This window comes from Podarcis filfolensis, assembly GCF_964270895.1.
Source record: "Podarcis filfolensis genome assembly, chromosome: 17".
NCBI lineage: Eukaryota > Metazoa > Chordata > Lepidosauria > Squamata > Lacertidae > Podarcis > Podarcis filfolensis.
The window spans coordinates 26,713,318-26,730,817 of NC_139621.1; the positions used below are offsets into that span (position 1 = coordinate 26,713,318).

General features: G+C 43.6%; 1 protein-coding gene across 4 annotated transcripts in view; it reads left to right on the forward strand.

The window, feature by feature from the left end:
- PLPPR1 (phospholipid phosphatase related 1) overlaps positions 1-17,500 on the forward strand; it is a 158,727-nt gene that overhangs the window by 94,670 nt on the left and 46,557 nt on the right. For all 4 annotated transcript variants that reach the window (XR_014543026.1, XM_083593900.1, XM_083593898.1 and 1 more), the window contains exon 2: positions 15,203-15,311. Coding sequence is in view for 3 of the 4 variants with exons in the window: in XM_083593900.1 (XP_083450026.1) it covers positions 15,249-15,311 (63 nt within the window). In the remaining variant the exon portion in view is untranslated. The remainder of the gene's footprint in view (positions 1-15,202; positions 15,312-17,500) is intronic.

Here is a 17,500-nt window from a genome sequence, read left to right on the forward strand (position 1 = left end):
TAGTGACACTTGTGTACGTCCCGAAAGTCGCAAATTGCCCACCCTATGGCTGTAGTAGCAGCCAATCATCCTCAGCCCTTGCCACAGCCACCAATAACACGCCCAATAGCCGCTGACGATCTCTGGCTCGCAGCCGCAACCAATCCCACGTCCCACCCTATGCACTATCCGTGTATAAGACGACCCCATGTTTTGGACATAGCTTCATAAGAAAAATCCCTTGTCTTGTACACGGAAAAGTACGGGGTGTGTGTGTGTAAATAAAATTTTATTCTCTCCTTTTTTAAATCCTTAAATAGCGAGGAAAGCTTAATGTTACTGTTCAGGCACATAACAAGCTAAGAGGCAACACACTTGCAAGCCGGGATAGAGTTCCCTAAAGCCACTTGCAGGTATTATCTGCACTTTAAATGAAGGTACATTATCACCCATTGAAATGCTAATGTTGCATTGTAAAATAATAGTTCTCGCTGTTTTTTGTTGTTGTTTTTTGAAAGATAGTGTTGATGAAAACATTGAGAGTCTTAAGCAGGATGTTTTCATAATCTGTTCCTTCATGTTTTTCTTGATCCCTTTAGTTATTTGCATTTGGATAATTGGAACAAACAAACAAACATTCTGCAAGTGGTAAAAAAAAGATGTATTCATCCATTGCAGATTCACTCAGGCTGCAATCCAGCAAGGGAGAAATGCATGGAGGCAGTTTTCTGCTTGCAGACCTGATGCATTTGCACACCTGGGTTGTGCTTCGCCACCTGCATTGCTTTAAAAAAGAGGTAGACAAAAGTCACAGAGGATCAGGTGTTGGAGGCAGTATGTTTCTGAACACCAGCTGTGCTTAATCACAAGTGGGACAGCCTTGCTTGTGGACTTTCCAGAGGCATCCACTTTGCCAAATTGACAACAGAATGCTGGACAAGACGGGCCTTTGATCTGATCCTGCAGGATTCTTGCTATGTTATCTTCTGATATTGCATTTGTAGTGCTTTGTGAAAACCTTTTTGTTGATGTTGGGATTTTTCTCCCCCTCCTATCTTATAATATTTTATCATTTATTTATGTATTTTATCAATTCATATAATCATGGAAGGGTCCCCAAGGGTCATCTAGACCATGGGTAGGCAAACTAAGGCCCGGGGGCCGGATGCGACCCAATCGCCTTCTAAATCCGGCCTGCAGACGGTCTGGGAATCCGCGTGTTTTCACATGAGTAGAATGTGTCCTTTTATTTAAAATGCATCTCTGGGTTATTTGTGGGGCATAGGAATTCATTCATTTATTTCCCCCCCCCAAATATAGTCTGGCCCCCCACAAGGGACAGTGGACCGGCCCCCTGCTGGAAAAGTTTGCTGACCCCTGATCTAGACCAACCCCCTGCAATGCAGGAATCTCAACTGAAGCATCCATGACAGATGGCCATCCAACCTCTGCTTAGAAACCTCCATTGAAGGAGGTCCACCAACTCCTGAGCAAGACAATTCCACTGTTGAACAGCTCTTACTGTCAGAAAGCTTGTCCTGATGTTTAGTCGGAATCTCCTTTCTTGTAACTTGAAGCCATTAGTTCGAGTCCTACCCTCCAGAGCAGGAGAAAACAAGCTTGCTCCAGCCTCCATGTGACAGCCCTAGAGAAATTTGAAGATAGCTGTCCTATCTCCTCTCAGTGTCCTCTTTTCCAGGCTAAACATACCCAACTCTTTTAACCGTTCCTCATAAGGCATGGTTTCCAGACCTTTGATCATCTTGGTTGCCCTCCTCTACACACATTCCAGATTGTCAACATCCTTCTTAAACTGCGGTGCCCAGAACTGGACATAGTATTCCAGGTGTGGTCTAACTGAGTCAGAATAGAGTGGCACTATTGCTACTAATTGATAGACTCCTATATATAAAATCTCTACTCAGTTTACAACGTTAAACCATAACATCAAGACAAGAATACAAATAAAAAGCAAGAATATGTACTGTCAGTAGAGATACAAAATCACAATCCTAAACCCAGCGTTGAAGTCTAAAAATCTACAGACAGGAGATACCTAAACAACAACAATGCATTTTAAATTGGTGTATAAAAAGATGCCACATTTAACACCTCTCTGGGCTGCATGTGGGAAGGGTGCATGGCCATCTGCTAGCTATGGCCATGACCACCAGGGCCTTCTCAGATGATCAAAAAGATGGAGTGGGTCTGTACAAGGGAAGGCTTGTCCACCAGATATCCTTGCCACCAAATTCAGGGCTTTATATGATCTGATGTCCAGAGGGACTGCTAGAAAGCCTTGGAAATCTTCTACTGTTTGGCTGCTGAAGCTCAAAATTATAGGTCCATTTCAGTTCAGGAAACTATTTAAAGGATGATAGGCAGCCTTATTAACCCGCTGAACTTTCAACCCAGGATTTCTAGTTCGGAATAATTTAAAAGACATTCTTTTCTCAGTGTCACTTACATGGGAGAAATAGTAGCATCCTTTGTCTGATTCCTTTGAAACTTGACAGTATAATGCCCTTGTGAAATACTACAAAGCCTGCAAATTACTCGTCATTGGGTGCAGAACTCCACAGTGTTATAGATGGCCAAAGTTGGCTTGGTCTGCCATTATAAATAACGTGAAGGCTTATTGAATGTCACCACCTTTTAAATTACATCTCAAATGGGTATCCTGTGTCCAGTCTCTCTGAACTCTGACATGAAGCCCTCAGGCTCCAGTCCCATGTCAGTCATAATCATTCCATTCAGATTTAAAGCATTAAAGTTATATAGGTGACATAATACAGGTGAGTCTCTCACTGAAATTAACGACGCTTGAGGAATGAAATGGAAATCTGGAAAATGGAAAAACTAATTATAAATGATTTTTTTTCTTACAAAAGAAAAAATATATAAAAATAATTTTAAATTGGAGGGACCCCTCTCAGGAAACATTCCTGGCTTGTTCTTTTTTTGGATTCTATGGCCAGAAGTGGGTGCATTGATTTCTACCTGAAATTTTACCTGTGAATACCGATCAAAGGGTTCATCTTAACATACTATAATCTTGCACAGCTGCTAGAAAGATCAAATAATAATAATAATAATAATAATAATAATAATAATAATAATAATAATAATTTATTTATACCCCACCCTCCCCAGCCAAGACCAGGCTCAGGGTGGCTAACAACCAATAATTAAAACAAGTTGATTGAAATACAACTTTAAAAACAAGATTAAAATACAACATTAAAACAATTAAAACATTAAAATGCAGCCTCATCACAGGAGGAGAAAGGAAAAAAGAAAGGGGGAAGGGAATCAAATTGATTCTAAGCCAAATGCCAGGCAGAACAACTCTGTCTTACAGGCCCTGCGGAAAGATGTAGAGGATAAGTCATATGCATTTAGTCGTTGTGTAGGATGCTAGCAAAATGCAAGTTTTTGCAACTCCTCAGCAGAAGCTGGGCCAGACAAAATGTGGTCATCCTACTAAGGGCCCCATTCACAAAGTCTTTCCCCCCTTACCAGTCCCTACCCTTGTTCCATTAACAGCAGCAGAACCTGCAGAAATAAATTGAGGGTGATGCTTGCCTGAATGCTGCAGAAAATTTCACTGTTTTGTGTAGATCAAACTGCTTCCAAATGCACATGAGCAGGCCAGACACACACCCCACCCTTTCTTTCACGGTCAGACTCACATGAAGGTATTATTTGAATCAACTGGCACCTACAGTGGCAGGGACTTGCAGGATAAGGAAGAGTGCTGGGAGCCATCTGCCCAAGAGCCCAGCAGGGAGGGCACAGAAGACGACTTAGATCCCAGGTCCTGGTGGTGGGACACTGAAGAGCAGTCTGCAGAAGGGACAAGCTGGGAGGTGCTGGAAGCAGAGGCTTGGAGCGATCAGAGGAGGGGTGGGGTAAGGAGGAGAGCCTTCTAGGACAGGGTTAGAGGCTGAGAGTCAATGTGTGAGCACAGAATCAGTCCTGCTGGCTCGCCTCCCCCTCTGCAAGTTCTGCACATTGCTGAGCAACAGACCCAGATGAGGAGCTCACCTTCTCAACATAGCCTTCTTCTTCTTGGGAGGGATCAAGACTAGAGGAGGAAGGGCAGAGCTAGTGGTCAGTCTCCGCAATGTCTTAGCTGGATTAAGGTGAACCAGAGTGTTGTTTTCTGTTAGTAAAGAGCTAATTGCATTCCCTGCCTCCCATGTGTGTGCATGCCCTGTGGTTGACTTGGTTCCTTGACAGCTCCTTGACATACAGATAGATGGTGTTTATGTGCCATGTTCAGCTGGAGATTAGCTCCAATGGTGCGTCCGTGGTTCAGTGGCAGAGCACATGCATAGCATGTAATTAATAATAATAATAATAATACATTTTATTTATACCCCGCCCTCCCCAGACAAAACCGGGCTCAGAGCGGCTAACATCAAATATATAACATATTAACAAAAAATCAGGCAATCAATTAAAATGCATCCTAAGACCAAATCAGAATCATAGTGAAATTCAATCAGAAGGCAACCCACAGATTAGACCAGGCATAGGAAACTTGGCCCTCCAGATGTTTTGGGACTACAACTCCCATCATCTCTGACCACTGGCCCTGTTAGCTAGGGATGATGGGAGTTGTAGTCCGAAAACATCTGGAGGGCCGAGTTTGCCTATGCCTGGATTAGACAGTCCCAGAATCCAGCCATAGAAAAGATCAGGTAGCAGGTAAGGGGGAAGATCTCTGTCTGAGTTCCTGGAGGGCTGCTTCCGGTCATGGTATAGCAGACAGCCCTGGGCTAGATGAAAGTGCAGGTAGGTGGCAAGCTATTTCTGCTGATGCCCAGTATTGAATCTGTTTCTTAACCACACCGCTGATCACAATTTGAAGGCAGCTGTTTTCCTAGAAAAAGTACGCTAAGGCTTCATGCAGCACTTACACATAATCATCTCCGGTTCTCTTGTATTTCAGGCATCAATCGTCTGTGTCATTTTGACCCAAGGCTCAATCAGAACATAGTATAAAGAAGCCCTCTCTCTTTCATCTGGCTGGGCTGGAGATGCTGAATCACTCGGCATTTCTGCCACCTCCTCCTTGATCTCTGATTTAATTTGTCAAAAGGCAGGTGGTGGGAAATCTGTGTCCCTTCAGATGTAGCTGGATGCCATACTCCTCATTCCCAGCCAGCATGGGATGATAGGTCAGGGATGATAGGAGATGTTGTCCAATAGCATCTGAAGGGCCAGAGGCTAGCTAGAAGTCAAGAGCTTTCCTACTCTGTCACTTTCTGCCATTCAGTTAACTGGGAAGCAGGACTTGAATGACACACCAGTGAAGGTCCATGTTTTTGCAACAGTTGGCTGTAGATCAGCGTAGACAAACTTTGTCCAATTCACTTTGCCTTTTACTGGAACCTTAAAGTCTGCCAACAAGAGACAGATGCAAAAGGCATCTAATAGAAGAAGTAAAACAAAACCCAACAAACCGCCTTGGAGCACATCATAAGCCAAAGAGCTTTTTTTTGGTATCAGGCTCACAGCCACTTCCCACCATATTCAACTCCTGACTTCATTTCCGCAAGCTAATTTAGGTTGTGAAAGTCAATTTTGTTCTTTCGTGATTGAACAACAGGGAGTCAGAGACCCGTTGCTGATCTGTTGCAAATTACCCAGAGAAAAGCAGGTAGATCCTGATCTAATTTTGCCCATCACTACCCTCAACTCCCAGTGTCATTCTGTGTATTTGGTACAATAGTACCATGTTTTGCTTTCACTATAGGGTTGCATTTAAGCTGGTAATTCACAAGGAATCTTGCTCTTTCCCTCCTCTATTTTGGAATTTTTCTGATGGACATTCACCTTTTTTTATTCTTCCTTCTTTGGCGATCACTCGTAGCCAAGTAAGATTGTCTTCCATGAATATGGTCTTAACAATGTGTCCGTAGGTGACTGTAGAGGTCAATTCTGGATACACACATCCTTCTACAGTGGGGACATAGGTTTCCAGGTAGGAGCTGATCACGGTGAGGGTTTGCCAAACGTGCCTTCCTCTTATCACGTTTCTCCCTTTCATCCTGAGTTCGTGCTTCTCCAAAGTCCATGACGCTTGTTACGGGTATCAGGGGGTTGCTCGAGAGCAATCAGGCAAATGCCTTCCTGGTCTGTTGTAAAGCCTTGTTATTGGTGCAAAAAAAAAAAAAAAACCTTCACCATTCAGAGCGCCTCTATTCCGTGGCTCACTCATTCACTGGCAGAATCTGAGAGTGGGCGGTCCTTAAACCTTCCCTAGCAGAGTAGTTTCTTGACGCCCAGTCTGCGCCTCCCCTCTCTCCGCAGAAGCCTACTGCGCAAGGAAGGCGTGGGTAACAGGGGATCTCTCTCCTCCCCGCTTTGCTTAGGCAAGGTGTCCTGGCACCGCCTCGCCTCCTCCTCTGAGCCCTGAAGCTCCTCTCCACTAGAGGCGTGGCTATTCTCCTCCACTGGGGAGGTGCTGCTTCCCACGATCTTTGGGGGCTCTCTGTAATCCATCCGGCTTTTCCCCTCTCACCCCTGAGCTGATGGCAGTTCCCTGACAATGCCTTTGGTCAAGGCAATTCTCCAATTGGAGCGCTTGCCTTTTTTTAGGGCACTACCAACAGAAGCAGCAAGTAAATCCTATTGGGGAAGCATTCCTAGCGTAGGCAGAAATTTGTCTTGCAGCACTCAGCTCTCCTAGGAGACTTTCATAAAGGATCTTCATTAGTCCAGATATTTGAGTTTTACAGGTGTGAGTGGTAACTTTGACTTCCCAGCTCCATGCATACCAAATTACTTCTTCCATGTTCTCAACAGATGTTTGCTTCAGTGGTTTTCAGGATGGCATGTGCTGACGAATAGTCACAGGTCTGTCTTTGTCTGTCTGTCTGTCTATGTAGTTATCTATCTTGTCTATCTCAGTGTCCCAGTAAAAGCAGTGAGGGGTAACTTTGCCCCATTTCAGAGACAGGGAATTGAATTTCAGAGGGCTTGATCATGCGAGACAATTGAGCCCATTAGCCGTGATCCTGCCATGTCCTTAAACACATACTTAATTAAGTCCCTTTGATGGGATCCCTTTGTTATTAGATTATTTAAATGCAATACATTTATTCTCATTTAAAGTTAATCTAAAAGCAATGTAATCCAGATGCAGCCTATTTTAACCAAGGTTGTCTCGCTTAAATACAGCATCCAATTTTTGAGGTTGGGTTAAGCAGTTTTAGCTGATTGCAGAGTAACCATTAGAATAATTAGGATATATATGAATTGGTAACGTGTGATGTTTGTGTGTGTGTATTTTAATATAATACGATGGAAACCCACACATTGAGCTTTTCAGGTTTCAAGAAAGCCATCTGTTTGACTTGCTTGGTTCATGTTGTTCAGAGAAGTAGGCAAGGGAGACAGAAAGAAGCAAAAGCAACTCTGAAGAGGATTGACATCTTCTTACTATACAGCCTAAAGCTGGAAAAATGACTATAAATGCTTAGAAGTAACTAGTGTTGAACTCGATGACCCTTGCTTCTGAGTCAGGTTGGGGCTATATCATGACATTTTGATTATAGTCCTCGTGTTCTGTAGTAACTTGGGACCTGTGTTCGAAATTAGCCAGGTGCTGGGCACATTTTGCACCTGGCTTTCAACCATTTGCGACCAAGTGAAGATGCCGGGGCATCAGCACGGTGCCTGACATCTCCACCGTTTGAGGATCGTTGGATCTGGACTGTTTCACACACAAATGCCACATCCTGTAGAATTCTGTCAGTTAAATTTTATCTGCACAATCAGAATGAATTTCAGGAACCACAAAGTTTTTTTCTGTGCAGCCTGAGCAGGAGCAGGTGTCATCATTAAGAAAAGGAGGTTGGAATAGGCCAATAGATAGGTAGGTAGATGGATAGATAGATAGATGATAGATAGATAGATAGATAGATAGATAGATAGATGATAGATGATAGATGATAGATGATAGATAGATGATAGATGATAGATAGATAGATAGATAGATAGATAGATAGATAGATAGATATCAATATATATATATGGACTGTCCCTGGGTTAAGTGACTTTTCTTCTTTTAAGTTCTCAAAGCTCTTAACCCAGGCTACCTCAACCTCAGCCCTCCAGATGTTTTGAGACTACAAGTCCCATCATTCCTGACCACTGGTCCTGCTAGCTAGGGATCATGGGAGTTGTAGGTCAAAAACATCTGGAGGGCCAAGGTTGAGGAAGCCTGTCTTAAAGACCTAAGCTCAAGGTTGTCATCTGAACTAGCCAGATGCTTAACTAGGAATCGACCACAGTAAGTCCATCATTTGAAAAATAAGTCTTGAGAGCTGTCTTACCCAAAGATGGCAACTAGACATTCCGTTTTGGCAACTGCAACCTTGATTTAAAGAGCTATTTGGGGTGCATCTTATATATCTGAGTTTCTAACGTTGCTTGGGACTTATTTTCCATAGCTGTTCTTGTGTATATCCTTTGCCCTTGTTAGTTCCCCAGATCATTCCAGCTCATGTATATATGTATAGGTGCATGTCTGAACTTGTATTTGCAAATTTGCTTTACGCTCATCACCAAGGGCCCTTCCAGGTGTACCACTTATAGTGCTATAGCTGCTGGGGGGGGGGGAGGGTTTTCCATATTTTTCTGCATACTTCCACATTGCATCATTATCGTCACTGAAGTGCCTTATCAGGGTCTGAACCAAGTGCTGTGGCCAGTGCAATGTCTCAGTGTGGATGGGCACAGCTTTCCCCATCTTATGCCTTTGTCTGGTCAACAGATCAGTAGATTCTGACAGATTATGCTCCCGTTTCTGCTCTGAGGTCCTGTTGTAGCTCTGGGTTTGTGTACGGCCACCCATATCCTTGACCTAGTTCCAAGTCAAAGTTTGCTCGAGTGAAGGGACTGCTTGTGTACTCGGGCCCCAGAGCTGAGCAAAACGTTAACAAACCTTTCATAAATATGCAGTGCAACTTTGAGGAGGAGGCATGTTATGGTTGTAGCAAAAATTGCTTGCTTAGTGACGCCGCTTAGCATTAATTTGTATTTCTGTCCATTGTGTTCCCTTATGGCAGGCAGCAGCAATGGTCACTCTGTGACCAAGGAGTAACTGAGGAGCTTCAACTTCTCCATTATTATGCCGTAGGGTAACCAAAAACCTTTATCTGGGATAATATGTAATCTCTTTGAAAGCCACCTTGCATTACAGACGTAATGAGTGAGTCACATGGAGCAGGAGCCTTTTTCTCAATCAACCCTGGTGTAAATCCAAAGTAGCAATTGCCGTCTCAAGATAGCTCATTTGTATTGGTACTAGTAAGAGAATACATCAGCCCTGAGCAGCCAGTAGGTGTGCCAGCACTTGAAAGAAAGAAGGAATAATCAGTATTCTCAGCCGACTCTTTTGTGATCTGAGCAAGAGGACAAATGAAGAGCAATTTTTTTAATGTTTCCTGAGGTTTTGCGAGTGTCTGAAAGGGGGATGGTATTTGGAGTACTTATAGGATTAAGACAGTGTTTCTATTAACTGCCGGCTTCTTGAGTGGAACTCCACGGTCGCATTTATGTGACAGACCCGAGCTGGGAGTCAAATCCGTAATTCTCCAAATGGTGGAGCAGATGGGCCCAGGGCTCTTTGTGCATGGGTCAACAGGCTACCAGCAGTGGTTCTCGAAGGCGAATCATACCAAGCTAATGAGTGACTGACTTTTGGGTCAGGGAGTGTGACAGACAGATGGGTAAACACGCTGTGTTTATCGATGACTCCCTCCTTCACACAGAGCTGGGAAGATCAAACTCTTCAGTTGCCTGAATAGATGCTACATGCAGCCTCACCAAGAATGCCAGCCAGCATTTCAGAGATCTGACTAGTAAAAACTAGTGATGTGTTGAAGGGATCTCCCACATTTTTCAGTTTAAAAACTGAAAGGGGAGAAGACAATTCGGAGACATTATCACGGGTGGGGTACACAGCTGTTGCTGTCTTCAAGGGAGTTAAGAGGTACTTGTGAATGCCCTTCCTTTCTCATTACCATGAATGCTTCCCACCTCTGCACTCTTCTAGTTTTTCCTCCTATTCCCATCTTTCAAACATGCATCAATTTCGTTGGCATCATTTGTTTATTGTGTGCTTCATTTTCTTTTTGTCCATGGGGGACAGAAACATGTTTTGTGGCGTTGAGGTGGTGGTAAAACAATGCCATCAGATATGAATATTCTTAAAATGAATAAGACAGGAGTGCCTGGCGTGCTCTGGTCCATGGGGTCACGAAGAGTCGGACACGACTAAACGACTAAACGACAACAACAAAATGAATAATATGGGCAATCATGCTGGGCTCTCCAACACTGTGCCTTTGGGCTCAAAACCATCTTATTTAGGTTTTTGCCTTGGTTTAGGGAAGTATTTTGGGAGGTGTCTGCTGCCTTTTTGACTAGGTATTACAGTGGTACCTCGGGTTACAGACGCTTCACGTTACAGACGCTTCAGGTTACAGACTCCACTAACCCAGAAATAGTACCTTGGGATAAGAACTTTGCTTCAGGGTGAGAACAGAAATCGTGCTCCGGCAGCAGGAGGCCCCATTAGCTAAAGTGGTACCTCAGGTTAAGAACAGTTTCAGGTTAAGAATGGACCTCCAGAACGAATTAAGTTCTTAACCCGGGGTACCACTGTATTTGGGGAGGGCATTAGGTTGTTTGCGTGGTTGTACTGGAAAAGTCAAGTACATGCCATTGAGTATTGCCTATTCCTGCCTTCCCTGACCTGATGTACTCCAGAAGTTTGGACTACAACTCCCATCAGCCCCAGCCATCATCATCTATGCTCAGGGGATGATGGGAGTTGTAGTCCAAAACATCTGGAGAGAACCAGCTTGCAGAAGGCAGGCTTACACCAACAATAGCTCTGTCTCCTGGTTTTCAGACAGGGCTTCCCCGCCCTCTCTGGAGATGATAGGGACTGAACTTATGACTTCTTAAATGCAAGGCATCTGTTCTGCCACTGTACTAGAATCCTTCCTTTTCTGTGCAATGGAACTGTTTCCAGACACTACCTGTATGTTTTCAACTATATCTCCTGAATTATGAGCGGACGAGATATTTTCCCTTGTTCAAAGGTATATAGTGAAAGTTTGAGCAGCCATGTTGTTTGTCTGAGGAGTGCCAGGTAAGCTAAACAAGCTATAGCTTAGGGCCCCATCTTCTTGGGGGCCCCCAAAAAAATTTAAGGAAGAAACCCTGGATGTACATTTTCAATTGTATTTCAGTTCAACAATTACTTGGATAAAATACATAGTTTGTTATGTGCAAATGGCTTTAGATACCTTTTAGGTTCATAAATTACCATATAGCATATATTCAACACAAAAAACAGCGACAATTTGTTGTTGACAAAGGACAGCTGGACATATAAAGGGCTCCATTACCTCCAGTAGCTTAGGGCCTCATCAAACCTAAATCTGGCCGTGGAACCTGTAGATTAGTATACGCAGTGAACCTCCGCAAAATGTATGTGACATATGTTTTGTGTCGAATAAAACTACCCTAAAACATGTTCCGTACAAGCAACTGGCTATTGAACTACTTGTTTAGGATTCGCGAGCCTAGTGAAATGCAAGCAAACGTTGCCTTGCCATTCATCATCCATCACTCAGTGCATCGCCATTTTGGAGGCTGGGTTTATTTTTTCCTGTGGCCTCCTTCCTTTGCAGTTAGCAGAGCAGTGAAACAGTTTAACTGGTGCTCAGTGCCAGTGACCCGTTAGAGGAGAGATTGCTCTGAACAGCCCAGAGAAGCTTCACCTACCCTGAGGCAGACCTTCTGTTCTGGGGGAAGCACTGCCAAATATTTGGTTTAGATAATGAACCTGCAGATGCCTCTTTTGTGGTTGCCATGCTTGGTGGGGCAGTGCTGGTAGGTGAGGAGTAATGTGTATTTTGTATCGTGCTGATAAATCCTTAGCACATAGCCTGCCTCATCAGTTTAACTTTAATAGGAGAGACTAGCTAGGTGCTGCCGAGAGAGGAACCCCCAGGGATAATGCAACAAGCTAAAGGAAACTGAAGGTGCTTCGTTTTAGAGGGAAGGAAAAAAGGAAGGAGAGGCTGCTTGCTTTTGTGGCCATCTTGCTCCTTGTGCCACTGTTGTTATATTTAATTGATATTGCACCATCAGTGCACATGTTTTACAACACTGATGGGAAACTTGTGGTTGTCCAGGTGTTTTTGAACACCAGCTCCCATCAACCCCAGCCTGCATTGCCTATTGTCACGGATAATGGGAGTTGTAGTCAAGTAACATTATGGAGGGACTCGGGTGGGTGAAAATGTTACTGTCTCGCTTTCTTTGTAACAGGCTGCGGTTAAGAGAGCAATAAACCTGCTGTCAAGAAGGTCTTCCACCTGTCTTTTATTTTCGATTCACCCTGCCATTTGTGTCTGTATCTTGAGGGTCTCCCCCCCTTAAAAATCAGCCTTTTATTGGGGAGCGCTGCTGTCACTCAGATACTGCAAATTGCCTTTGATGCAAAAATATCCCTGCGGCTAATTAGAAGTAGCCAATTTAGTACTTCCATTCTCCTTTTGTTGGAAAGAAACCTGCAGACATTGCTAATTGAAAGTGCATGGGCAGGAGCCAAGTGCAGTCTCCCCCTTCCATACAAGAGGATGTATGAGTATTTTCATTAGACAATAACTCAAAAATAATTTGTCCTTTTTTTTCTTTTTCTCCTTTATAGCTGACATATTTTTTGGAAAATATTTACTTGGAGGATCCCAGCAATTTGGTTTTCAACTACAAAACACTATTCCCCTTTTTGATAGCCAGTTACAAGTTAATTGTTTCACCCATGTGTTTTTTTAAACTGTTAAGATACTTTGGAATATTATCATTTTCAACAACACTGCCATGATTGTGCAAGGTAAAATATACCAGATAGAATTCAACAGGATGTGTTGCTTGTGTGTGAAAACAGTCGAGATTCAAGGATCCCCAGGCATGCACCTCCAGATGGTGGAGACTTCAGGGGCCATCTTGGTGCCCGGCCATCTTCACTTGGTCGCAAGTGGCCGATAAAAGGTAAAGGTAAAGGGACCCCTGACCATTAGACCCAGTCGTGGCCGACTCTGGGGTTGCGGTGCTCATCTCGCTTTATTAGCCGAGGGAGCCAGCATGCAGCTTCTGGGTCATGTAGCCAGCATGACTAAGCCGCTTCTGGCGAACCGGAGCAGCACACGGAAACGCCGTTTACCTTCCCGCCGGAGCGGTATCTATTTATCTATTTGCACTTTGTGCTTTCAAACTGCTAGGTTGGCAGGAGTAGGGACCGAGCAACGGGAGCTCACCCTGTCGCGGGGATTCTAACCACCGACCTTCTGATTGGCAGGCCCTAGGCTCTGTGGTTTAACCCACAGCACCACCCACGTCTAGTCAGGTGCAAAATGTGCCTGACAAATTTTGCACTGTGCTTACAAGCACTTCGCTTCCTCACAAAGGATACCTACCTGTTCACAAAGGCTCTCATATTGACATGCAGATAAGGTTACCAGCTTTGTTTCTTTTCCTTTCTTTTTGCAGTACTCCTTAGCACATGACTCTTTCCTCAACAGTTCACTTCCCTTTAGTGGTGGTGGGGACTGCACTTGCTACATTTATCTTTGTCAATCAGCTGCTAAAGGTACAGGAGCCCCACATTCCTCTTGGTCAGCCAGCTATTAAAGGTACAGTGGTACCTCGGGTTACATACGCTTCAGGTTACAGACTCCGCTAACCCAGAAATAGTACCTCGAGTTAAGAATTTTGCATCAGGATGAGAACAGAAATCGCACGGTGGTGGCGCGGTGGCAGCTGAAGGCCCTATTAGCTAAAGTGGTATCTCAGGTTAAGAACAGTTTCAGGTTAAGAATGGACCTCCAGAACGAATTAAGTTCTTAACCTGAGGTAAGGGGGGGGAGGCATAGCAAACTTAGCTCCTTTCAAAATTCAACTTGTAGTGCCTTGAACTGTTTTGCTCTGGTCTTTCAGAGGTTCCTGAAGTTAAGATCAGATAATATTTGCAGTGGCTCAGTTCTGTTTCCCCCCAGGAACACCAACCACTGTGTTACTAGGCATAGTCAGCCCTACTCTCAGAATAGTAACATTAGGCTGTCTTAGTTTGGTGAGGTGCTCCAGCTCTCTAAATAAGGGAATTCAGGTTGATAATGCAACGGCAGCGAATTCATTAGCATGAGCTAGCTCCCATCTTGCCTAACTTACCCTGCGTATGCCTCCTGAAAGCCCTTGAAGCAGAGAGCAAGGGGTGGAGGTTATCGTCAACACTCTCCTGGGGAAAGAGGCAGAGATGTGGAATTTGTACAACGTTGTGAATGGAAAATTAACTACAAAGGCAGTTAAGGAAGGAGAACCACGAAGCAAACTTCTTGCTCTGAAAAGCTTTTATTTCCTCCGGGAATAAGAGTAGGAGGAGGGATGGTGGTTACAAAGTCAAAGAGCAAAACAACAACAAAAGCATCTTCTAATAAGCAGAGATGTGCTGGAGGTTACTGCCCGCATGGAGAATTTATTTAAAGCTGTGGGCCAGAATTAAGCATTAAGACCCACACTCAAAATAGTTTAAGGTTGACATGTGCCCTATTTAGAAATGTCAGCCCTTTGTCTGAAGCCATTCCCTGCCCAAGTCCAATCTAGAGCCATAAACACACCAGAGATATAGAGGTAAAGTAAAAAAAAGGTAAAGGACCCCTGGGCAGAAGGTCAGTGGTTGTAATCCCCATGATGGGGTGAGCTCCTGTTGTTCCGTCCCAGCTCCTGCCAACCTAGCAGTCTGAAAGCACTCCAGCGCAAGTAGATAAATAGGTACCGCTGCAGCAGGAAGGTAAATGGCGTTTCCATGCTCTCTGGTTTCCATCACAGTGTCCCATTGCTCCAGAAGCAGTTTAGGCATGCTGGCCGCATGACCCAGAAAGCTATCTGTGGACAAACACCAGCTCCCTCAGCCTGAAAGTGAGATGAGCACCACAACCACAACCTTTGACTAGACTTAACAGTCTAGGGGTCCTTTACCTTATTCAAAGGCAGATTCATTTGTGCCTATCTGAAACTCTTGGTGCTTCTACATCGGTTTTCTGACCGGCTCATAATGCACATAAATCTTCTGACAACGATCAGTGACCAGTCTCCAGCCTTTTAAGTGATCCAGGTTTTTGTTTTTCGTCAGCCTTGAACAACTCTGGACGCTCTGGCCTCGAGGGCTGTGATAAGAAATGGCTTTGGGGAACAACACGCAGCGAAGTTACTCCATCATCCCATGCTTCATCTTCGTCGAGGTGAGTGCAGCTTTGGGACTTCTGGGTCTGGTGGGATGATAAAGGTTAAAGTCATTGTGCTGGGTTAGACCTGGAGAGAAAATGCATTACATTTGTTGATGCGACTGTGATCCTGAACACATTGGCTTGCATGGGTAGCTCCGTTGGTTAGAGCACGGTGCTGATAACGCCAAGGTTGCAGGTTCAATCCCTGTATGGGACAGCTGCATATTCCTGCATTGCAGGGGGTTGGACTAGATGATCCTCAGGGTCCGTTCCAACTTCTATGACCTATTATCTATGCATAGAGTCAGTCTGCAGGAGTGTATTGATTTGCTGGTTTTGACAGGGCTTAAGATGGCTAGGCCTATGAAAATATGATCATACTGTTTCCATTTTCGTGGCAGGTCAAATTTATATTTTGAGTTACAAACCCTCGTGCATACGATTTTTTAAAAAAATACAATTGGTTCAAACTTGATTTTATCTCTTTGTCTGAAACTACCTAAACAGAGGAGGTTATGTGGTACAGAAGGTGGAGATTATTATGGAGGGTTAGACAGAGTGCTTTGATTGTCTGCAAGAGGAGATGATGATGATGATGATAAATTTTATTTGTATCCTGCCCTCCCTGGCCGAGGCCGGGCTCAGAGCGGCTAATATCATAAAAACAACACAATATGCATAAAAACAGACATTCATTAATTAATTAAAATACATCTTAAAATTAATTCTTAAAATTAATTCAGACAAAATTAATTCAAAGATGCCTCTGATTCCATGTCTGTGCTGAAGAGCAATGCATATAATAATAATAATAATAATAATAATAATAATAATAATAATCCTCCACATGGAAAACCAGCACGTCAGGGAGAAAGAACCTTCTTAACTTTGCCTTTTCCCTGACACATTATTTTTTTGTGTGTGGATAACTTCCTTTCATGCAGAAACATTTGACAGTGCCATCCCCTCGTTCCAAATCCAAAGTGACACAGTCTAGGAATGAATTTGTTTCTTTATCTGCTGTTTGTGTGAACTGTGCCTCAGTCTCCAAGGAAACCCTGAGGGTGTTTTTCCTTCCTTTCACAAATCTAGGCAACAGGCAAGGGAATAAATCAATCTATCATTCCTTCACCCAATCAATATTTTTGTAGGGAGCAAAAGAGATACACCATGTCTCTGAAGTAAGATCTTTTAATTTATAGCCAGCCACAACTATCTCTGAAGACTTCTTTCTCTTTTTTGGCCCTCTAATGTGTGAATGATGAGTCTGTCTGAAAGTGCAGGTGAGAGAGCTATAAATTGGCCTTTCTGTAGTCAAGGCTGACATGAACATAAAAATAAATCAAGGAACAGCATTTGCGGGAAATGTGAGCATGGTTTGCTGTTCCGAATATCCTTCTGCTCGCTACAAATAAAGCCAGCATTCACAGTTGATTTAAGGAGCAGAATGAAAGTATGTGGCTTCTTTAAGCAAGTATGTACACGCACATACACATACACATACACACAGAGATGTCTACTAGTAGTCTTTTTATAGATTCTCTTAAAAACACATTTCTACAATTTTGTTAAAGTTACATCCATGGTAACACCAGAAGCCACCTTATACCAGGTCAATGTGCTTCTAAACTGTTACTGCTTTATGAGAGGGATTGTGCAGTTAAATTGTGCTAAATTGCTCTGTGGCTCTAGCTCATTAAATTCATTTAAAAATATATATTTGGAGTTTTTGTGGTTTAGAAGTGACAGAGAATAAACTGAAAGGTGTGGAATAAGCGAATGGTTAGCAGGAAGGCGTGTAAAGCACTCTACAAGTGAATCAGGATGAATGCAGGATGAACGGTTATGTCATATAGCTATCCTGCAAACAAATCAGCACAAATCCTCAGTAAAGACCAGATATAACCTCACATCCATAAGCTTTCTGCAAGTTCAATGAACTGGTTGTCTGGAGGAACCCTTAGAACAGTGATGCAGTACTGTTCACATACACATGATTGCCAGCAACTCTCAAGGGTTTTGGGGAGGGGTCTTTAACCCTACTTAGAGACACCAGGGTTTGAACCTGGGACCTTTTCGCATGCAAAGCCTGCACTGTACCACTGAGCTACAGTCAGTATTTCCCTGTTGCGCTCTGCAAGGTTGTTGCTGTTAATAAGCACCAGGGGGTTGATCTAAGAAAAGAGAAGTTAGCTGCCCACCAC